The sequence below is a fragment of the Lagopus muta genome, chromosome 20 (genome assembly GCF_023343835.1).
Source record: "Lagopus muta isolate bLagMut1 chromosome 20, bLagMut1 primary, whole genome shotgun sequence".
Classification (NCBI taxonomy): Eukaryota; Metazoa; Chordata; class Aves; order Galliformes; family Phasianidae; genus Lagopus; species Lagopus muta.
Window position 1 is genome coordinate 7,108,939 of NC_064452.1, and position 22,159 is coordinate 7,131,097.

The window sequence follows — 22,159 nt, forward strand, 5'->3', positions numbered from 1 at the left end:
AAAAAAGAGGGCTGCTGTTTGACCACGAGAAAAGAATTTTACTGAGACTGCTTGAACCTGTAACTGGCCAAGTACCCATTGCTGACATTAAACCATTTCACTCCTGGGCACAGTTTAGGACCTGAAAACTTTGTGATGCTCTTCCTCCTTCCTGCACTGAATCGAGTTTTCTCCATAAGTAACACTTGGCTAAATTTCTAGTGAGGGAAATTACAGAAGACAAACTTGAGCTGCATGCAGCTTGGCCTCCTGGGACGTGGGGTAGGACCCATCCTGCAGAGCTGTGCTCTTTCAGGTGCAGTTATTTTTAGGTTGGGAACACTCATTTCCATTTGTGTTAAACCATGTGCCAATATGCCAATTATAAATTGTTATGTATTATTTATATAATTTTTTAATTTAATTTATAAATTATAAATTGGTTATATAATAACCAATATTTAGTGATTAAGGATTGGTAAATCTGTTACATCCTCAGCTCAGAGTATGTAAGACTGGAGATTTGTGTTCTGTCACTGTTTTCTGTAGGATAATATTATTTTGTTGACACCTATTAATGTAAAATTTAATATTAAGAAAACTAATAACCACCAGTCATTGAAGATAGAAGCTGTAGATCTAATTTTAAGATTGTTAAGCTTTCTTCCTTGAACGCAGGCTTAGCAGAGGCCAAAAAAGGTTTAAATTATGTGCTGATTCACTCGAATCCTTAGAACATCCCTCCTACTTCTCCATCTTTCTTGTCTCAGCGCAAAGATCTAATGAAACCCATAGGTGTAAAGATAGTGGCAGCTGGTAGAGCTGCTGCTCAGTGAAACGTGTTGTCATTGCAGTGATCAAAGCATGGCTTTGTGCATTCCTGACCTGCGCTGTCCTGGGGTCTGCTCTGCACATTGAAAGTTTTAAGTGTACAAATGGGAGCAAAAGGTGTGATTTGTTCTTATTTCTCCATGGTGGGGGTGGAAAACCAGGTGGCAGTTGAAGCCTCGCAGTACAAGACGACCCTGTTTCACGTGGCATTTTAACTCAGTGAATTGATGTAGAGTGCGTAGGTAAAAGCACAGCTCTTTCTGAACAAAATATCTTTATTTTGAGAGGTTTGCTGGAAGGGCTGTTGGCTATGTGCTAGCAGACCCTACATGGGGATGAGCTGACAAGCAGTGTGAATGCCTTGCTGCTCAGATTATCCCTTTGAAATCCTGTCCCAGAGCTGCCAGCTGAAAGAGCAGAGAGCTGAAACCCCATTAGTGCGGATGTTTGTTCTTTGCAGAAGGCTGTGCTTGGAGGGCTGAACTCCTTCAAGGCCTGACGAGCGACTGTATGCAATTAGTTGATGTTCTTGTTGTATTTGTCCTGACATCTCCCAGACGGGCATGTCAAAAAGTGGGAGATTTGCTTGTAGATGGGAAAGATATCTTTAGTGCCAGGAGACTTTGGTGTGAAAATTATCTGTTCTGGTTTCATTACATCTACAGTGGAAAATCTGATTGATATCATTTTCTCTCCCTTCTCTCTCCATAGCTATCCCAGCTTTAGTTGACCTGCACTAAAGCCATTTTTGCCTCTAACCCTCAGCATTTTATCCCCAACAGGTTGGTGGGACGAAGACAGGAGTTGTGCGCTACGTGGGAGAGACAGATTTTGCCAAAGGAGAGTGGTGTGGAGTGGAGCTGGATGAGCCCTTGGGGAAGAATGATGGGGCTGTGGCTGGGACAAGGTACTGAGCACCCCAAAACTCAGCCCGGGCATGTGGGGTCTGAGCACCTTTTGGGTGATGGCACCAAACACTATTTGGGGCTGGGAGGAATGGCTGGGGTGCTTGGCTGGATGTGGTGGGGTGGGAGGAAGAATCCAGTTCTTGTTTTTTGGTTGTCATCTGTTCTTGTATTAAATTCTGTAATTCATAAATCATAAATTGCTAGGGTTGGAGAAGACTAAGATCCCCAACCCACCCCACCATCCCCACTGTCCACATTTTCAGTGCCACATCTCCATGGCCCTGGAACACCTCCAGGGATGGTGACCCACCACCTCCCTGGGCAGCTATTTCACAGAATCACACAGAATTGTAGGGGTTGGAAGGGACCTCCAGAGATCATCGTGTCCAACCCCCCTGCCAAAGCAGGTTCCCTACAGCAGGTCGCACAGGTCGGCATCCAGGCAGGTCTTGAACATCTCCAGAGAAGGAGACTCCACCACCTCCCTGGGCAGCCTGTTCCAGTGCTCCGTCACCTCACTGTAAAGAAGTTCTTGCGCACATTGGTGCAGAACTTCCTATGCTGCAGTTTCCAGCCGTTTCCCCTTGTCCTGTCTCCACTCACCACTGAAAAGAGTCCGGCCTCGCCATTCTGCCCCCCACACCTTAGATATTTATAGACCTGGATCAGGTCCCCTCTCAGTCTCCTTTTCTCAAGGCTGAACAGACCCAGTTCACTCAGCCTTTCCTCATAGGAGAGATGCTCCAGGCCCCTCACCATCTTTGTGGCCCTCCGCTGGACTCTTTCCAAGAGATCCCTGTCTTTTTTGTACTGGGGAGCCCAGAACTGGACTCAGTGCTCCAGATGAGGTCTTACCAGGGCAGAGTAGAGGGGGAGGATCACCTCCCTCGACCTGCTGCCCACGCTCTTTTTAATGCACCCCAGTAAGCCATTGGCCCTCTTGGCCACAAGGGCACACTGCTGGCTCATGGCCAACCTGTCATCCACCAGGACACCCAGGTCCCTCTCTGCAGAGCTCCCCTCCAGCAGCTCATCCCCCAACCTGTAGTGGTGCATGGAATTATTCCTCCCCAGATGCAAGACTCTACACTTGCTTTTGTTAAACCTCATCCGGTTTTTTTTTTTGCCCAGCTCAGCTCATTTTGCTGATGGATCTTACCAGTTCTGCCTCAATGGACTCTTCCGTCATTTTTGTCTCAAAAAAAGTCTTTGTTGTATCTAGATGACCAGGTAGGGACACCCAGCAAGCTTCCCAAGAAGTGATGTTTCTGTTCACGTAGAAATGAGATGAGGGAGTGCCCCCAGAATCACATCCTGAGTTTGATGATGTTCAGATCAGTGCTTTGACCCTCATCCAACACAGGTGGAACTGATTTCCTGTCCTCCACGAGCCCCTTTCAGGGGAAATACAGTTGATTTTGCAGAGCTTCTTAAGGGAAACTCGCATTAAAAGTGAGCTTTAACTTTGAAACAACTCAGGAACTGAGAGTTCCTCTGCTGTTAAAGCTCAGGTTCTGTAATAAAGGTTTCTTGTGTTGAATCAGCAGTCATATGTTCTCATTTAAAATCAGAGAAACTCTGCCTTGTTCAATGTCAGGGCAAGACAGCAGTAGATGATTGGCAGCAGATGGCTGAGTTCCAGCCTGTTCTCAAATCAAAAGAATCAATGTGATGGAGTGGATCCAAGTCCCTGCTTTCTTTATCATGCAAAATAAATTATCTCTAAGCTTAATCTTCAGGTTGTCAAGAAATGATTTATTGTCTTTGTGCATATGGGATGCGAGGAAGGCAGATGTGAGTGGTCAGGGTGCTTTCTGCTTCTTGTCTTCACACCTCTATTGCTGGGTTGTGAAAGCCCAGTTTTTGAAGGCCATCTTACTTCTGAAACTGCTGTGTCATGGTTTTATTTTGCTATGTTGTGTACTGTGTCTGCAAGATGTCTCTTGTCTTGCATTTCATGCTTTGTTCCTGCTCTTGATTCTATGGCAGGATCTAGGAAATGGAGTGAATTCAGAGTTTCTGGTTAAAGAGGGGAAATTTAGGGGAAGGTGTAAGGCACCCCTGCCCTGTGCATCCCAGCCAATGATGCAGATCTCCTAGCATAGTAAACACATGCCCCTGCTCATCCCTTGAGCCTTCATCTAACCTTCTGGTTTTGGCAGCTGCCAGCACACACTGATTTCATCAGCAGGGTTTTAGAGGAAAGCCCTCATAATAAACCTGACTCCCTTGGGGCATGCAGGCACCCCTTAAACTGCCTTTCCAATGTTTGCCATGGCTGCTAGGTGTTCCTGGATACTGCCCTGAGTTCATCCTGCCAGAATTAGTCTGGGAAGAGACTGCCAAGGGCTCTGCTTTGGTGCTTGTTGCCATCTAGTGAGCATGCTTGGCCTGGCTGTCCAAGGCTCTGTGCTGCAGTACCTGGTTGCTACAGCTGTGCTAAGGCAACGAGGGGTAAATGAGTAGCAAAGGATTCCATCCCCATCCTTGCTGAGGTGAGCTCTCTGAGTGAGCTGATGGTAGATCAGCTGAATTTACCAATTCTCCTCAAGCTGGAGAAGGTTTTCTAGCAGATGTTTCTGCTGCCAAGTGTTCTGGACCCAATTCCTGTTTACGAACTGTATAAAAGTTAACTGCAACCACTTCCAGTCTGGACTAAAAGTAGGTGGGTAGATGCAGTGTGATGCAGGTTCTAATTTGCAAACAGCTGCTGAGGGGCTGTGTTGTAAAACCCCAAGTACCAGTTTGTGTTTAGAACATGTAGACCAGTGCCATGCTGTTGGGCTGCCTGTGCCAGATGTGGTTGAAAAGATGATGCTGAGGAAGGCTTTGTCTGGTTTGCAAGAGGTCACACAGATTTTTCTGCTTTTTTTCCATTCTGGATTAAGATCTGCCTGTGGCACGCTGGATTTTCCAAACCCAAGAGCCTTACCAGCAAACAGGGGGCTAAGCAGTTTCCGATCATAGGGTCTTTTTTTTTTTTTTTTTAAAGGGTTATTTTTTGGGGAAGGGAGGAGTGGGGAATTGAGCAGGTGTTTGAAAACAAATTGCTCTCTTCTGGATGGGGATCTGGCTGTTCTCTGGCCTCCCAAGCACACAGAGCTCTGTGACGCAGCCCTGTGACCGCTTCCAAGTGAAAGCCGTTTGGAAGCAGCTGCTCACGTCTGGAGAAAAAGGACTTGTGCTGGCAGAGCTTGAGCTGAAAGCTGCTACTCCTCATGCTCTGGAAGGACAAATTTACTGGTAGAACACAGTGCAGAGCTGTATGATTTGTGAATGCACTTTGCTGTGTGACTTTCTTGCAAGTAGGGTGGAGAGCACCCAGATGCTGGTTTGGGGAGGCCTGGTTTGCTTCTTGAAGGAAGGAGTGTATGTGCTCTCATTGCATTTGTGTATTGGGATACTATCTGGGCAACCACATGGCTCTTTCCTGGTAGCTCATCAAAATGTGTAGCAATTAGTGAGTGGCAATGCCCTTCTGCAGGGCTTGGGCAAGGTGAATGCTATCACCCTTCTGACACAGAGCATCTCTCCTGTTGCAGGTATTTTCAGTGCCCTCCCAAGTTCGGCCTCTTTGCTCCCATCCACAAGGTGATTCGGATTGGGTTTCCATCAACCAGCCCTGCCAAGGCGAAGAAGAGCAAGCGGATGGCCATGGGAGTGTCTGCCCTAACCCACAGCCCCAGCAGCTCCTCCATCAGCTCCGTCAGCTCCGTGGCTTCATCTGTTGGGGGCAGGCCCAGCCGCAGTGGGCTGGTAAGTGGCTTTTTCCATTCTCCATCTGCTGAGGGACTCAGCTCTGCGAGGTGGGAGGGCTGGAGTTCGGTTTCAGCAGCTGCACTGGGGCAGCTGCTCCTTCCCTGTCAATGAGATGAGGAAAGTGGAGTTTGGGATATGGTTTCCGACCTTACAAATTGGACTCCTTCCACGGATGTGAGAGGTGTAACCAGACACTGAGCAATTGTGACCATTAGAGTCACAATTTGCAATGAGCTGCACCTCAGCTCTGCTGTCAAGTGCAAGTTTTGTTATAAGATCCCTGCACAAAATGCTATTGCTTCCTGCCCGTGTGTTTGTGTAGCAGTGTGCTGTTAAGCAGCTCTGCCTTCCAGCCCTGCAGTGACTGCGTTTTAGCTCCTAGGGCTGACACTCTCCTGGATCACATGCCTTGTGCTTTGGAAGATGCTCAAGAAGGCAGACACCAGAGCAGCAGAAATATCATTAAAAGCTCTGACGTAGTGTGTGCTGCATAGCACCTGCAGTCCTCTTGGCTGGGGACAAGGGTGCAGTATCCATCACTGGGAGTGGATCCAACCAAACAACACCACTCTCCTTTTGAGTTCAATCTTCCTAACTGAGCTCGCTTGGGGACTGCACCAATGCTGGGCATCAACAAAATATATTTTAAAAGGCAGGCAGTACAGTGCATGCTAATCTTTCTTAACCCAATTCCCACTTTTTGGGAAGTGATTCTTCCATTGCAGCATGGCAGAGCAAGGTTTCTGCCGACTCATTAACCTGGCCCGTGAGGCCCAGAGGTTCCAAAGCTGGAACTGCAGTTCTGTACAGCCTAATAACTGATCAGTAGACCTGGACTTCAAGCTATTCTAGACTGGGGAGAACATGGCTTTATTCTGTCTCCTCTTCTTCAGCTGACAGAGACCTCCTCTCGTTACGCCCGTAAAATCTCTGGCACCACGGCTCTCCAGGAGGCTCTGAAGGAGAAGCAGCAGCACATCGAGCAGCTGCTGGCAGAGCGTGACCTGGAGCGGGCCGAGGTGGCCAAGGCCACCAGTCACATCTGTGAGGTGGAGAAGGAGATTGCCATCATGAAGGCCCAACACGAGCAGGTAGGAGGAGGGGTGGCCCTGAGGGTGCTGAGGCCATGACACTGTTGCCCAAAGAAGCTGTGGGTGCCCCATCCCTGGAGGTGCCCAAAGCTGTGGGTGAGCACTGGGCAGCCTGAGCTGGTGGGGGGCACCCAGCCCACAGCAGAGGGTTGGATCTGGATGGGCTGGAAGGTCCCTTCCAACCCAACCTGTTCCATGGTACCTCATGTGCAAACCAGGCTCTAACTTTCTGCCTTTTGTGTGGAGGAAGCTTCCCACGCAGCAGGCTTTCTCCATTCCTGCCGCTGGAACATGCTCTCTCTTCTTCAAGGAAGGAGCACAAACAGGGCTGTGCCAGTCCAAGGACAGAAGGTAGTTTGCTTTGTGGCTTAATAGATCTGGGTGCTGAAATGCAGTGGGAAACAAGCACAGTGCCCTGAGCCACCCGCTCTGGCCTTGGCTGTGGCTGCACTGCGGCGTTCTATGATACTGTCAGATGCTGCATCAGTTGGTGTAAGTCCCTGCTTATCCAGAGGGGGTGATTTAATCATACTAAGAGTTGGCAACTGTAAGGAAAGCAGGCTGATCATGCTAATACTTTGAATTTTGTTCAAGATTGTATGTGGATGGTATTTTATCCACCTGAATGTACAAAGAAAGGAGTTGCATGTTTATGCTGTTCATCCATGTGTGGCTCCCTAATAAACTGTTCTTACCCTGAGTTCCTTGCTGCTGTTATAAGCCCTGCTCAGCTGCAGGGAGCAGGGATGGGTAGCACTGACTCTCTTTGTGGTGGGCCACACCTGCCTGCCAGAACCATGGGAGGAAATGGTAAATCAACTGCAAACTGACGTCTTCCTTCTGGAATGATATTTTCTGGTATTTATCAGTGATGAATTAATGGGAGCCTAAAATGATTCTCCTGCTCAGTGATGAGGGCAGAACTGGATCTGGTGACTTCGGACCAGGTTTTCAAAACTGTTTGGGCTATGAGTGCTTAAATCTAATCAGAGCTGGATTCTCCAAAGGGCTCCAATCTGAAAGACACTGAAACATGGATCAGATTTACAGCTGGAGGAGATTGAGCAGGTTTTTTTGATGCTTATGTCCTGGGCTTTTTGGCAAATCTACCTTCTTACAATAGCAGCCTCTGAAATAGATCATTAGAACCTTCTGTTCCCTTGTTCTGATCCTTTTTTTTAAACAGTTCTGTACCTCAAATGTTGCCAGCTTTTGTGAGTCGGGTTCTTTTTGTTGCTGCAGTATGTCACAGAGGCAGAGGGGAATCTCCAGCGAGCACGAGCTCTGGTGGATGGGATGCAGAAGGAGAAGATTGAACTGCTGAACCAACTGGAAGAGGAGAAGAGGTAAAATGGGAGTGAATGGGCGTGGGGGAGGTGAAACCGTGTAAGAGATGAAGCTCTTAGCTGTGAATGGCGTTGGTTGGATGTAAGGACAAGAAAGTGACTGGAGAGACATCCTGGGATGTCTCCTTGTATTTCACATGTGCTGTGCTCCCCTGTCTTGGCTACTACAATCTGCCTATTGTGTGGTTGGACCCATATTCTTGCCAAATACAGGTAGTTTTTCAGACAAAAAGCACTTCTGTTCCTGATGGGGACTCCAAACTGCTGGCACACCTGTGAGGACCCCAGTAACAACTTTCAGGCTGCTTGCATGTCCAAGAGCATGTGACAATGGCAGATATTGCCCTATCTGTACAATGTGGGCAACAGTTCTCTGCCACTGCTGGCTGATGGCCAAACAGCCTTGGTCTCCTGCTGGGCTATGAACCTATTGAAGGCTTCCAACCATCTTCCCCCCTTTTTTGGTTCCTGATACTGAAGATACTGAACAGGGAGAAGTAGCATATATATCTCTCTGTGATGTGGTAATCTCGTGGACGTTGTGAGAAATGGAAATCAAACTGGAATACAGTGCGATTCCCCATGTCCCAGGGGCCCCATGTGATGATGCATGCATTTCCTTTCTGGATGAGAGGAAAGATCTGTTTGTCATTCTTGGAGGTCAATTGCTCCATACGTATAACTGAACCCTCCAGTGGGAACGAAGGCATTTCTGTGTGTTAACTGAGAAAGCTGGAAATGGTGCTGGTTTCAGTGGGACGGTGCTCCTCCTGGAGAGGAGTTGTTCATTCATGCTCTTTGGGCAGGCAGCTCATTTTCCCAGCTCCAGGAGGCCCTTTAACCCACAACAGCTGAGCTATTTCCTAAATATCAACAGATGCCTCCTCTAATTAGGGGAGGTTTAGACAAGGAGGCTTGTTTATGAAGTTAGATATGTACTCTCACAGCTATTTTTGTCTCTGTAACTGAATCAGAGCCCTTACATCTGGCTGCCAGCGTAACATCTTCATTACTGCTATTTTTTTTTTAAATCAGTAAAGAGAACAAAGAAGACTGAGTTCAGCAGAAGATTGAATTACTGTGTATTGTTCTGTGATTTTACGTTCAGACTTTGCAAAAGAGTCCTAGGCACTTCCAGTATGTGGCTTTATGTGTATTTATGCATGGCAAATTGGTGCAACCTCTGCACTTTTTAGGTAAAGTTCCTTCTTTTCTCATCTTTTTATTGCACAAGGGTGGCCCGTGTGCAACAGCTGCTAGTAGGGTGCTCATCTGGGTGTTACTGATTGCTCTTTGTCTCTTCTTCCTCCCACAGGAAAGTGGAGGACTTGCAGTTCCGTGTGGAAGAAGAATCCATTACCAAGGGGGATTTGGAGGTAATCCCCACTGCCCTCACTGAGATGTGGGGGCCAAACTGGGAGCTGTGTGTGTGGTAATTCCTACCTGACTCTCTCTGCATCCTCTTTACTGATGGCTGTGGATATGCTACAAAAACTGTGATGATTGATCTTTGGTATGTGGCCCCATCACTGGTAACAGTAGGAGTTGCCTAGAATTGCTCGTGTCCAGCCAGCCTGGCTTTAGGTTTTGCCATGAGTTGTCAAGTTGTGTTAAAATTTGTTGCAATTAATAAACTGGAAGTGGTATTAGGAGCTTGTCCTGAGTATGTGCAAAGAAGGAGAAGGAAATATTCCTGTGAAAGTGAGGCTCTGCTCTGCAGGTGTTAATTGTGGGGCTTTCCTCATCTTTAGCTATCGTGCTAGGTTGGTAACAGCCAGGAAAATCAAAGGACCTGCTTCAATTCTATCAGCAAAGGGCCAGGAAAATGTGAAAACTAGGAGTATGTTGCTCTGGATGTGACTGTCTTGGTATAAGCTTGTCTTTATCCAAAGGATAAGTAGAATCATGTTTGATGGATGTAAATCCGCAGTGCCCTGATGGCAGACCTGTGCCAAAGGACAGCAAAGTGCAGTTCCTGCCCTAGTGAGTGGGGAATGAAGTGGGTTTGATACTGAACTGAGCTGATTGCTTTCCCCTAGTGCTTTAGAGAAAGGTCACTGATCCATCAGTCCCTTTGGGATGAGCACCAGGTGTGATGCTCAGAAGTGATTCTCCTTTTCCCTGTGGTTTTTGGCTTTAGGGTTTGTCCTGTTGGACAGTTCCATCCTTGATGCATTATAAACTTGGAGTTTTTTAGCATTTGGAGCTATGGATCCAATATTTAGACATTCGACACAGTGGGAGGATTTCTGTGCTTAGCCTTGAAATGTGATCACAATTTAAGTCCTCTTTTGGTCCCGGTTGGCATTGCTGATGCTTTGGAAGATGGAAGGCAACGGCAGGGAAAACAAACAAACTTGGCAGAAAAGCTTTTTATAGTGTAAAACTGTTGTTACAGAAAAATATTTCCTTGGAGAGGTTGTTCCTCGTGCTTCTCTCCTGGAATCTGCATGGCACTTCACACACCACTGGAAATTCTGAGACTAATAATGGGGATTAAGTCTGAAATGCAGTTCTGACCTTCCTCAAAGGGAAACTTTGATTTGAAGCTGACTCTTGGGGACTAGGCAAATCAAATGACATAAAATAAGAAATAAAGGAGGAGTTCTTGCAAATATTAAATCAAGCTGTGTTTAAGGCCTGTAAAAAGTCGATCCAGCTTTCTTCCCTGTTTTGTTGTTGTTTTTTTTTCTCCTCTATTTTCATACTGATTTTCAAGACTTGGAGAACAGTAGGTTTGATGGATGCTGAGAAGGAATATCAGGTGGCACTGAGGTGGCTTGCTGGAAATCTGCGTGCCGACCTCAGGAATCCTGAGAAAGTCCTTTGTGGAGATTCAGAGTTGAGTTCTGTGGTAGGTCAGCATCTGTGGGCTACATGACTTACCAGCAGTGAGGGCAGTTTCAGAAGTTTACGTTACTGAAAGGTATGTGGGTATTTTGAGCAAGAGTAAACTAATGAAAGTTCATTAGTGTTAATGGAATAACCATCCCTGTGAATGAATTCAAACCTGGAGCTCCATCTGAAGGTGTGGATCTTTGAGCTGTGTGGAGAATGGGAGAAGCCACTTGGTACCAAGTTAGAGTACCAAGGCTTGATTTTCTTGAATTAGGATGTGTTCAAAGAACTTCAGTGCATTGCAGTGATGTTAACTGAGACGTTTGATAATGTTTTGTGTTTTTGAGACCACATCTTTTTCCTCCTCCTGGGCTCAAACAGATCATGTAGGATATGGAGTAATCTGAATGTACCTGGTAGCTGGGATCTTCACAGTCTGTGTAAAATGGTATGTTTCAAGGCAAGAGAAATATGGATTTTCACAAGTATCAACTTCATTTGTAGACACCAATCAAACATTTGGAAAAAAAACAAATAACACACAAATCATAAAACCAATTCCAATAGAGAAAAAAAATAATTCTATTGAAAATGAAGGTCAGAAAAGGGAGATTATAAATACATATATATTATATTCAGAGCAAGTTCCTTTTATGGTATGTCCAGTTTATTCCAAAGGAAAGTGTTTTTGTAAGCTGGGGTGGGGTTTGCATCCATTTTTCCCATGTATTCCCTCTTTAGTTTACGGGAAGCTTAACGTGATGTGACAGTGGTGATTGCAGAGCCCTGAAGTTTGCCACCAAGGGCATCTATATGGTGCTTCTGCTTAAAGAGGAAGCACTGTGTGGAGTCAGTGCTCTTGGATTTGGTCAGGTTATGACAGCTGCTTGTGCTTAGCTTACTTATCTGTGCTATTTTTCTCAAGCTGTCTTTTGTAAGATCTTACTAGTTCTAGGTTTTTGAAATTGCTTTGAAACTCACAGCAGCCCTTTTCAAAATTAAGCACTGATTTGTATTACAGCCTGGTGCCTGTATTTCTTTGATTTATGCTCAGTGCAGTGTGGTTTGGTTTTAGCAGACGCTGAGCACAGTATGACCTGCTGTTGTGTTTTTTCCACCTAGTGCAGGGTTCAAGGTGTCTCCAGAGCAAAAAGGATGGGAACTTCCAATACTTTTCAGTCAACCTGAAGAGCGAGAGACCTCTTTGTGTATCATCACTTCTTGCTTTGGAACCCAGAACTGCAGCATGCAATGATGCACAGTTTGAGAGTTTTATTTTTTAGCAGTCCTACTGTAAATCTGATCAACCTTATGAGGAGAGGTGTGGGAGAATCATTGCAAGATCGTTTTGTGATGCAAGGGTCTTGTACTGGTGGTCTGCAGCAGGCAGAGTTCTGCTTTTTAGCAATTACCTTCAGTATACTCCTAATGCAGAGGGCCGCTTTCCCCTTGGATTGCATTTTGTTGTGAATAGCTGCTATGAGTACCATGTAAAAATCCCACAGTGACCATTTTCTGTTTGGTTGGATTTTTCCTGCTTGTTTGGATCTTTATTCTCCTCCTGTTGTGAACTACCTTTCCTTATCCTGTATGCCAGAGATGATGTTGCAGCCTTCTCTTTCCCTCTCTCTCCCTCTCTCTCCCCTCCCTTTCCCCATCTCTACTGTTCCTTTCCCCTGTGTGACCAGACTCAGACGCAGTTGGAGCATGCCCGAATACGGGAGCTCGAGCAGAGCCTGCTGTTTGAGAAGGCACAGGCTGAGAAACTCCTCAGAGAATTAGAGGACACCAGGGTAATCCACTGCCACTTACCCTGCCTGCAGAACAGCGCTTGCCCCACGCTGATGCTCGTGATACCGCTTTGGGTTTCATTTTGGTTTATGCGGTTGATTGGTTTTGGCTTGAATGTAGGCATCCCTGATTTTTATTTGGTTTGGTTTTTCTTTGCTCTCTCCCTCCCTGGAAATGGTAGCACTGTCTGATTTCTAGCTTGGCTTCTTGCGGGGAGGACATGTTTCCCAGATTGAGCTTGCTTCTCTGCCCCATGCCACCATTTGACCATGAGCTCTTCACAACTCATCATTCAATTAACATGCTCAAATAATACCTGCAACCCTGCGCGATTCATGCTGCCCAGAGGCTGCAATAGGAAATAACATTGCAATCAGCATTCCTTTGTCCCTGCTCCAGCCGTGGGAGCTGTGGTTCAAAATGAAAGAGCAGTGGTGAGGCCAAATGGGACAACTCCAATCCTTGTCCAGCAATGTATGTACGCACTGCCCATGTGAACCTGCACCCAATCCTGAAAGAATCACACAATTGTTAAGGTTGGAAAAGGCCTCTAAGATCGTCTCATCCAAATGTCCACCTAGCACCAACACTGCCCGCTAACCCGTGTCCCTTTCCTAAAACACTTCCAGGGATGGTGACTCCACCACCTCTCAGCAACATGTTCCAATGCCTAACTGCTCCTTCTGAGGAGAAGTTCTTCCTAATATCCAACCTGACAGCTGCCAGATGTGGAAAGATCTTTCTCCTGCTGTTGGGTGGTGTGGGAAGTGGCCAGCTCACTGTGATGAGCCTGCTTCTCAGCAGTGGGTTTGTTAGAGTTGAAAACACAGCTGTGAGGTTTTTCAAAAGGTTTCTAAATGGTTGGAGTGCCCCTTTGCCCAACTAAAAGCAAAACTGTCCAGTCCTCCTGGGCTGGTGGTTGTGGGGGATACGGCGAATGAAATGGAGTTATTTTGACACTGGGAAATTCAGTTGGTTTCCTTGTTTCTTCTGCTTTTTCCTAACATTTCAGCTGGTCATATCTCCTCTTCTACATCCATTGCCAGAGCACACCCAACTCCCCGTGACCAGCAGGCAGTTCTGCCCTCTTAGGTTGTGTTCATGTTGTATGGCACTGATCCACAGGCCTTATGCTCCCTGTTAACCATCATTAGATTTGTTGTCCCGCATCCTCTAGCCTTATTTTTACTTTCCTGACAAACTCTAACAAGTACTCACGCGTAAAATCCCTTTTCCTTTTTACACCAGGGTAAGCAAATGACAAGCAGAGGTGGGGTCTGTAGGCCAAGGTTTGCTGAGCAAGAATGGAAACATTTTGCTTAATGCTGGTTTCAATGCTTGCGGTCTTCCTGCATGTGCAGTCACATTTCCTCTGTGCATCATCTGGCAAGGTGCCTGGTCTGGAAATATAATGGCCTTTCAGGACATTATTTTTTCATAAACTGCTGATGCTGCTCCCTAGCAAACTTACAGGGTTTTGTCCAAGGTATGTATTTCTGTCTTGAAAATAAGTTGGCTCCTATTAGAAAAGCAAACTGGCCCAAAGATGTAGCTGTCAGTTATTGGTGATAATTACCCTGGTGCAAAACTGTGCTCAGGTTGGAGGGTGCTGGGTGTCCTTCCCCTTTTATTTGAATTTTGACTAACGTACTTCGGATCTACTTCCACCGCAGCCCATTTCCTAAAGGGATGGGTGCAGCAATGGGCACTGGGTGCTGACTTTGTCTTCTCTGTCCCGTTGCAGCTGACCACGGTAGCAGAGCAGTCCCGGATCCTGCAGCTGGAGGAGGAGCTGAGCCTGCGGCGCAGCGAGGTGGATGAGCTGCGGCAGTGCTTGCGGAGCTCACACCAGGCAGAGACCCCCGAGCACAGCCTTGGCTTGCAGTCTGAGGCACTTCGTCTGCGGGATCAGCTGCTGTCTGCCAACAAGGAGCACCAGAAGGAGAGCAGCCAGCTGAAGGAGAAGTATGAGAAGACGTTAAAGAAGTACCAGCAGGAGATGGAGAAGCTGAAAGCCGTCAATGAGAAGTATTCGCAAGAAATCGTTGACTTAAAGCATAAGGTTCAGCAGGCCACCAATGAGAACATGGGACTGATGGACAACTGGAAGTCCAAGCTGGACACGTTAGCTTCTGACCACCAGAAGTCTCTGGAGGACCTCAAAGCCACACTGAACACAGGCCCTGACACTCAGCACAAGGAGATTGTGGAGCTGAAGGCGGTGGTGGAGAGCATCAAGATGGAACACCAGCTTGAGCTGGAGAACCTGAAGGCAAAGCATGACATCGAGACGGCTGTTCACATAAAGGAGAAAGAGAGCCTCAAGCTGAAGCTGCAGGAGGCTGTGGATGAAGTGGAAAAAAGTAACAGCAACTGGAAAATGCAACTGGAAACCAAAAGCAATCAGCACCTTCTCGAGCTCCAGGACGTGAAGGACAAGTGTCGGGATGCTGAGCTGAGGGTGCATGAACTGGAGAAACTTCACAGTGAATACAAAGATCAGACACAAGCAATAGCTTTCTTGAAAGAGCAGATTTCTTTAGCTGAGAAGAAGATGTCGGACTATGAAACTCTACAGAAAACAGAAGCCCAGAACAAACAGGAGATCCACAGATTGCAGGAAAAAGTGCTTGTCTTAGAGAACAAGCTGCAGTCCATGGAAGCCTTACATCCTTCTCAGCATGCAAATGTATGACTTCTGGGTCATTTTGCTTAGTTGTTATCAGCGTTAATAATTCTTCCTAGGAGTAGCACGCAGCTGCTGTCTTGTGCAGTTTGCTGAGGCTTCTGTGGTTTTACTTTCTGTTGATGATGCTTTTTCTGTGCTGCAGCTCCATTCGGGGACTTTCCATCCTTGAAAGCCATTACGGTGGTATAGAAAGTAAGAGTCAAAAGCAGGTGGGCCACATTTGGGTTCAAAGCTGTGTTAGTGTTGTGATAGCAGAACGTGGCTGTTGTGGTCTGGCAGGGAGAGGTGCTCATTCTGAGAAAGCAGTGTCCTTAGCTGAAAAAGCATCATTTCTGCTGTGCATCTGTTGTTCTCTGAGGAGCTGCAACAGGCTTCAGGAGCAAGGTCCTCCAGGGGAAGGTGGAGGACAGGGTGAAAGAAGCATTGTGTGTGCTAAGGGAGAACATGGAGTATGATTTGAGAGCCTCAGCAGGGTTGAGCTGAGTGGAAAGCAAGCAGCGTGGCCTGATGGCATATTTGGGAGATGTTAGGAAATGCTGTAATTTATTGGGGTTGTAGTGGGAGAGCTGCTAGCAGGGTTCAGAGTGGCACCAGGCCAGGGAAATAAAATGCCTGATTGAATGAGAGTCCTGAGCCTCCCCCAGGAAGGCTAGGTAAAAGCAGTGGTACTGTGAAGTATGTGACTGACTCACAGGCTTTTCACTAGAGTGAAGCAGGGAGGTTGCCACCCATGGCCCTAGAGCAGGACCTCTGTTTGTGTTTGGCTTTGGCATGAGAAATGAGCTAGCAGCCAACTTGAGCTTGTCCACGTGGGGATGAGGAAAAGGAAAATAAGCCATAAACTGTTCACATTTTGAGAACATTCATTTGAAATCTATTACCAGGAGATGTAGTCTGTTCCAGACCGAGGTGCCAATGAAGTGGATATAATGTCTGTGTTTAATTTGCCAGCATGAACAACCCCTCTGAAATCATTTGTACCGCTAGGCAACAAAGTGAAGCCAATGAATTAGTGTTGGCCAAGTCAGAGCCTCATGCCTGCAGAAAGACTTCCTCCACTGAAGAGGAGGAAAAAAGGCTGAGGAGGGATCTGCAGCATTAATGGTCCTTCAAGGGTTGCTCAACATGTTTCCTCTAGTAAAGATGGTCATGAACAATAAGTACAGCTGTGGCCCTGGGAAAAGCGAGTTGTTATTACAGTGCATCGTATATTATAGCCAAGATTTAAAAAAGAATGAATGTAAAAGAAACTTGAGGCTTGTTCCAGAGCCATTTAAATAAGTGAGAGGGCTCTGGGGATTTTATTGGTATTGGATTAGAACCAGGAAGTCTTGAAGTAATTATTTTTAAGTGTGTGTCGATTAAAATCAGGAAAACTTGGGAAGAAATCCATTGATGAAAGCCTTTGAGTGTCATAGAATAAATTCTATCTTAAAACAGCTAATTTAATGTGACTGTAGCTATCCAAATATTTAGAGCAAACCAATGTCTCATGACTGTGAACGTGCCTTCTTTCCTATGTCTCCAAGTGAGAACAGAGCAGTTAAACAGTTTTCTGTGCCAGAAATGCATCAGGCAACGTGTTTCCCCTTCAGGTGTGCTCCTGCTTCTGTTCAAGCTGGGTCCTGCAGTGTGCATGAGCTGCTGGGGCTTTCAGCAGTGGTGGCTGCAGCAATTGCTCAGTCTGAACACTGTGTCCTAAAGTTCCAACAAAGGCTGCTGGATGGGAGGAGGCTTCAAGTGCTGAACTGTAGCCTCTGCAATGGAAAACATTTTTATTATTTACTTGTTTGTTAGTAAGCAGGTAGAAGTCAAAGGCTGGTAGTTGCATGGTGCCAAATTGGACAGGTAATGAAATTTCGTGCTGTAGCTTACCTGAATCTGCCTTGAGATGAAGCCTGAAATCTGGGAAGTGGATGTTTGGCAACTGTGTGCAGCTCAATGGTGTTGTAGGGGAGAAATTACCCTGGCTGGGGCAGAAGTGAAGTCTCCTGGGTCGGGATGGATTTTCCCTTGTTAGGGGGTTGTGCAATGGCCACCCTCTCTCCAGGGTGTTTAGGATTCCCTTGGAATCTCCTGGCCATTTGCACTGAGCCTGGAGAGAGGAACTATAGGATTTTGTGGGAAAAGAAAGGAAAAAGTGAGAGGGGATGCACGTGAGAGGATTTCCATCTGTATGAGAGTCTATGCTTCTGTTGGGTACCATGCAGCAGGTACAAGTGCAACTGTGTCACTTGGCACACACTGCCCAAGGGCAGCCTCTCCATGTTAATACTGCTGTGGATGTTGTCCATGTGTAGGCTGGGCACAGTTTGATGCCGTTTGTCTGGCTTCCATTTGAGACTGTCGTGTCTCAAGAAGACTGACAGTCTGTGCTCTTCCTGAGGTCTGCACTGTTTTAATTGTACTCATTAATGCTTCAGGCACATTGTTTCTCTTGGTGATCCTATGGAACTATGCCTGTGCCATTCCCATGTGGGGTACCTGGGGGTAGTGCTGTGTTATTCTAAGTTGTCATCTTCAATAAGTGCATTTGCACCCAGTGGAAGTGTTTGCCATTGTCTAAGACTCATGAGGTTACAGATGAGATGGAGATCTTTGTACATTTTTCTGAACAGGGGCAGTCTTGAGGTGTTGATGAGAACACATGAACAGCCATCCCAAAGGGTGTGCTTTATGGAGTGGTGCTGGATCAGGAGACCTCTGGTAGTACCCAAGTGGAGAAGCAACTCCACAAAAGTTTGCTTTCCTCTTGGAAGACTGTAAAGCATCCAGACTTGGGTTCAATCCCACTTCTGCTGCTTGGATGGGGCTTTGTGGTTGTTGGTTTTGCTTTGAGTCTTTGAGTTGAGGGCTGTTTAATATCTCATATTCTACATTTATTTCAGATGATTGATACTAATGATATTTCAGAAGAGAAGATAAGGATGAAGCAGACCATGGAAGGTAGGTCATGAGGCATTCCAGCAACTCACGTGCTGTCCCTTCCTCTGCTATTCTGCTCTTGCAGGCACAGCTACAATGAAAGGAGCCTGAGAAGTCATGTTTTTCTTTTTTTTTCTTTCTTTCTTTTTTCTTTTTTTTTTTTTTTGCTAGATAGCATTTGCTGTCTGCCCCCTCTAATGTAGAGGTGGCAGTTTTCATTTTTTGTTGTGCACTCACCATGTAGGCGGTGCAGGTTGGGGACAGATCTGGGTGAAATGGGCTCGCTCCATCCCACCCTTATGTTACAGAGGTAAAACATGGACACTGAGCATACTGTGCTTCTATAAGGGCACTGCTCATGGTAGATATTTTTATTAAGCTTGCTATACATCATATCCATCCTTTGAATAAAGCCCAGAATTTATCACTTGGGAAGTTTATATGATATCACTTGGAAGCTGAATTGCTTTTAACTTCCCTGACCAAAGGGGTGAGCTGTGACTCCCAGTCCCAGCAACGACAGAGCTGCATGATTGCACCTGAATGACCCAGACAGACTCTGGGTCTCTCTTCCTCTTGAGAAGGATGTCCTTGAGTTTGGTCCTTTGTGGAGAATTTGGGGCTGATCTGAGACTCCTGAGATCCTTCCTGATCACCCCTTTTCTTGTTCATTCCTACAAAACTCAGGTTTCTTCATTCTTTCTTAGGGTTTATTGGTCTGTTTTTAGCAGAAAAGCCTTGCCAGATGACCAAGAGCTAACTTGTCACTTCCATTTTCAAATGGTACTTTGTTTATAGTTATATCTGTTTCTCAATTATTCATCTCTAAGGAGTCTGTTTTCTGCAAATCCCTTTTTAAAGCCCTTCTGAGGATGCAGCAATCTAAAAGGAGATCACTGGGACTTTTCCAGGAACTTAGATTTTGCTCAGAGTTTCATTACCCTTTATTTTTGCTCAATTTTTGCTTTCTTAAACCTGTATCGTTGGCTTCCTAGCTGTGTAACCTGCCTCCTCATGCCTCCTAGTGCTGAGTGGTGGTGAGGTGCAAGGTGAAGAATGTGTGTTACCCCTCTGCTGCTGCTTCTCTGCTGATGTGGAGTTGCCTCTGGTGCCCATCACACCCCATTTATGGCACTCTGAACCCTGACCCTAGATTCAACACCTTCCTGATTTGCACAGAAGGTTTTCTAGGCTTCTAATCCTTGTCTTTTCTTTTCATCTCACTGGAGACCTTCAAGACAAACTGAGTAAAAGAGACAAAGAGGTGTCATCACTGGTGTCCCAGACTGAAGCCCTAAGGGCCCAAGTAAGTGGTAAGTTTCCCTAATGCAGTGCAGGTGGGAACAAGGTGCTTCTTTGCTCATCTTTCATCTTTCTGTTGAACAAGAGCCCAGGTGCTCAAAGACAGGTGTAAAACATGTAAAACCATGTAAAGAAAACGTGTAAAGACATGTAAAACATGGCACTGTCTGTTAGTGGGTGCTGCTGCTAAAAATTTGAGAGTTCTAGTCCAAGAGAACGCATGATAGAATCACAGAATGGATCAGGTTGGAGGGGACTTTAGAGATCATCTGCTTCCAACCCCCTGCATGGGCTGGTTGCAAGCCCTATCCAGTTTGGCCTTGAATGGCTCCAGGGATGAGGAACCCACAACCTCTCTGGGCAACCTGTGCCAGCACCTTGCGGCTCTCTGAGTAAAACATTTATTCCTAACATGTAACCTAAATCTCCCCTCTTTTATTTTACAGCCATTCCCCATTGTCCTGTCTCACATTGTGTAAAAAGTCAGTCCCCCTCCTGCTTTTAAGCTCCCTTCAAGTACTGGAAGGCTGCAATGAGGTCTCCCCAGAGCCTTCTTTTCTGTAGAAGGCATTTGCATGAGCAAGGAGGGGTTTGGGCTCACTGGAGGAAACAGAGAAACAAATGGAGCTTGATGTGATGTTCCTGAAATCTTCCCTTAAACGGGGCCAGATCCAGAGCTTACCAGCCCTGTTTTTAAGACTGAGAACTGGGAAAGGTGAAAGTAGAAGTAATTAAAGGACTAAGCAACTTTTCTTCCCCTTTGTATCCTCTGCTTCTCCTAGCTTTGGAAAACAAATGCAAAACCACGGAAAAGAAGGCAGATACAGTGTTAAAAGAAAAGAAGAGGCTGGAAGGGGAGCTGGAAGCCTTGACCAGGAAAACACACGATGCATCGGGGCAGCTGGTCCTGATCAGCCAGGAGCTCCTCAAGAAGGAAAGGTCAGTGTGCAGGACGTGTGTGTGCTCAGAGTGCTGTAACCACCATTAACCCCAGCTGGAATGTCCTCACCTCTTGGTGCTGTTGCTTCCAGGAGCCTGAATGAGCTCAGAGCACTGCTGCTGGAGGCAAACCGGCACTCACCTGGGCCTGAGCGTGACCTGAGCCGGGAGGTGCACAAGGCCGAGTGGCGGCTGAAGGAACAGAAGCTCAAAGATGACATCAAAGGGCTGCGAGAGAAGCTGGTTGTGCTGGTGAGAGCCTAAAGGCCCTCCTGGCCTTGGATGTGAGGTCAGAGGGCTCTGTGCTGTGCTGTAGGGCTCACGCCCGTTGCTTCTGCTTCAAACCACGATGATTGCGTTCATAAAATCGTTAAGGCTGGAAAAAGCCACTAAGATTATTTAGTCCATTTGCTATTGAGCATCTGATGGGAGCTTCCCTGACTCTGCCTGGTGTAGCAGCACCCTGTTAAGCAGTAAAACATGCGTCCATCCTCCCCCACTGCTTCCCTGTTCCCAGAGATCTCAGATCCATGGCTAACTAGGGCTAACACTGTTGGGAGAAACTGGAGGGCTGTCAGTTCCCCTCGCTGCTTATTCCTAGGTCATAAGATGCGTAAAACAATGTTCTCTAATTCCTATGTACTTCAGTGTCCTCCAGTGGTTGAAATGTGAATAACATTTGCAGTGTTGGGAACAGATTAGAGCTGTGCTGGTTGTGTTTGACGCCATAGAGCTGTGCTCTGGCCCCATCTACTGTTGAAACCAAAACACGGTTCTATCGAGTTACTGCAGATTTGTACTCAGTTTCCTCAATGATGGGTTCTAATGCAAAACATCCCTGTTTCCACTCTGTTACACAAGGACAAGGAGAAGGCAGTGACGGACCAGAGGCGGTTCTCCCTGATCGACCCCTCGTCGGAGTCGGAGCTGATCCGGCTGCAGCACCGCCTGGTCAGCACTGAGGATGTGCTGCGCAACGCCCTGGAGCAGGGCCACCAGATGGAGAAGCTCATGGAAGCCATGAGGCTTTCCTCAGAGAAAACACAGGTAGAGCACACAGATGTCTGTTGCCCAGGTCACTCATCTGTTCCAATGTAGATTTCGTGTGAATTCTTCTTTCTTCTAGGAAGAGAAATATTTCTTGCTCTTGGATTTAAAAACAAAATAAAACACAAGCTGTTAGTGGGATAATTCTTAACTGATTTATAATGTCCTTTAGAATCATTTTTACAGTGTGAAAGTTGATCCTTTCTGCCATCTCTGCCCTTTGAGAGGGCTTTTTCTTGCTCTCCTTAAGCACAAACTTCAGAAGCGACTGGGAAAACATTCTTTATTTCTCCTATGAACTCCTGGAGGCAGGAGTACCTGATCTAAGTATGCTGCTGTACCACAGTGTTCCCACTCAAGTTGCTCTCTTCTCTTCCCACTTTATTCTAGTATACCTGTGTTTCTTCTCAGAAGGCAAAACTGCTTCTGTTGTTGTCTTGCACCTTTCCTTGTGAAAACGAGGGCTGCAAATAAATGAGCTCTTCATGTTTGGCCTTTTCTACCACATACCTGAGGTGTTTAAGTCCTGACTGATTCCTCCAGTGCAGTGACCTGCCCCTTGTGCCAAGCTTTTAGCTTTGTAGGCTAAGAGAATGGCTTGGGTTGGGAGGGACCTTAAAGATGGACTCGTGTCCTCTTTCACTCCAGTTGTATTTTCTCATCTGCTATCAGGTGATGGCTCAGGTGCTTCTCTGATACTTGCTCACTTAAGTT

The 22,159-nt window shown here is 46.5% G+C and overlaps 1 protein-coding gene across 3 annotated transcripts in view; it reads left to right on the forward strand.

The window, feature by feature from the left end:
* Window positions 1-22,159, forward strand: part of CLIP2 (CAP-Gly domain containing linker protein 2) — a 61,109-nt gene that overhangs the window by 30,991 nt on the left and 7,959 nt on the right. For 2 of the 3 annotated variants that reach the window (XM_048966635.1, XM_048966634.1), the window contains exons 4-15: window positions 1,593-1,717; window positions 5,261-5,474; window positions 6,371-6,568; window positions 7,811-7,914; window positions 9,230-9,290; window positions 12,441-12,545; window positions 14,288-15,232; window positions 18,121-18,178; window positions 19,387-19,470; window positions 20,242-20,398; window positions 20,491-20,650; window positions 21,260-21,445. In XM_048966635.1, coding sequence (XP_048822592.1) covers window positions 1,593-1,717; window positions 5,261-5,474; window positions 6,371-6,568; window positions 7,811-7,914; window positions 9,230-9,290; window positions 12,441-12,545; window positions 14,288-15,232; window positions 18,121-18,178; window positions 19,387-19,470; window positions 20,242-20,398; window positions 20,491-20,650; window positions 21,260-21,445 — 2,397 coding nt within the window. The remainder of the gene's footprint in view (window positions 1-1,592; window positions 1,718-5,260; window positions 5,475-6,370; window positions 6,569-7,810; window positions 7,915-9,229; window positions 9,291-12,440; window positions 12,546-14,287; window positions 15,233-18,120; window positions 18,179-19,386; window positions 19,471-20,241; window positions 20,399-20,490; window positions 20,651-21,259; window positions 21,446-22,159) is intronic. The other variant, XM_048966636.1, reaches the window with a different exon arrangement.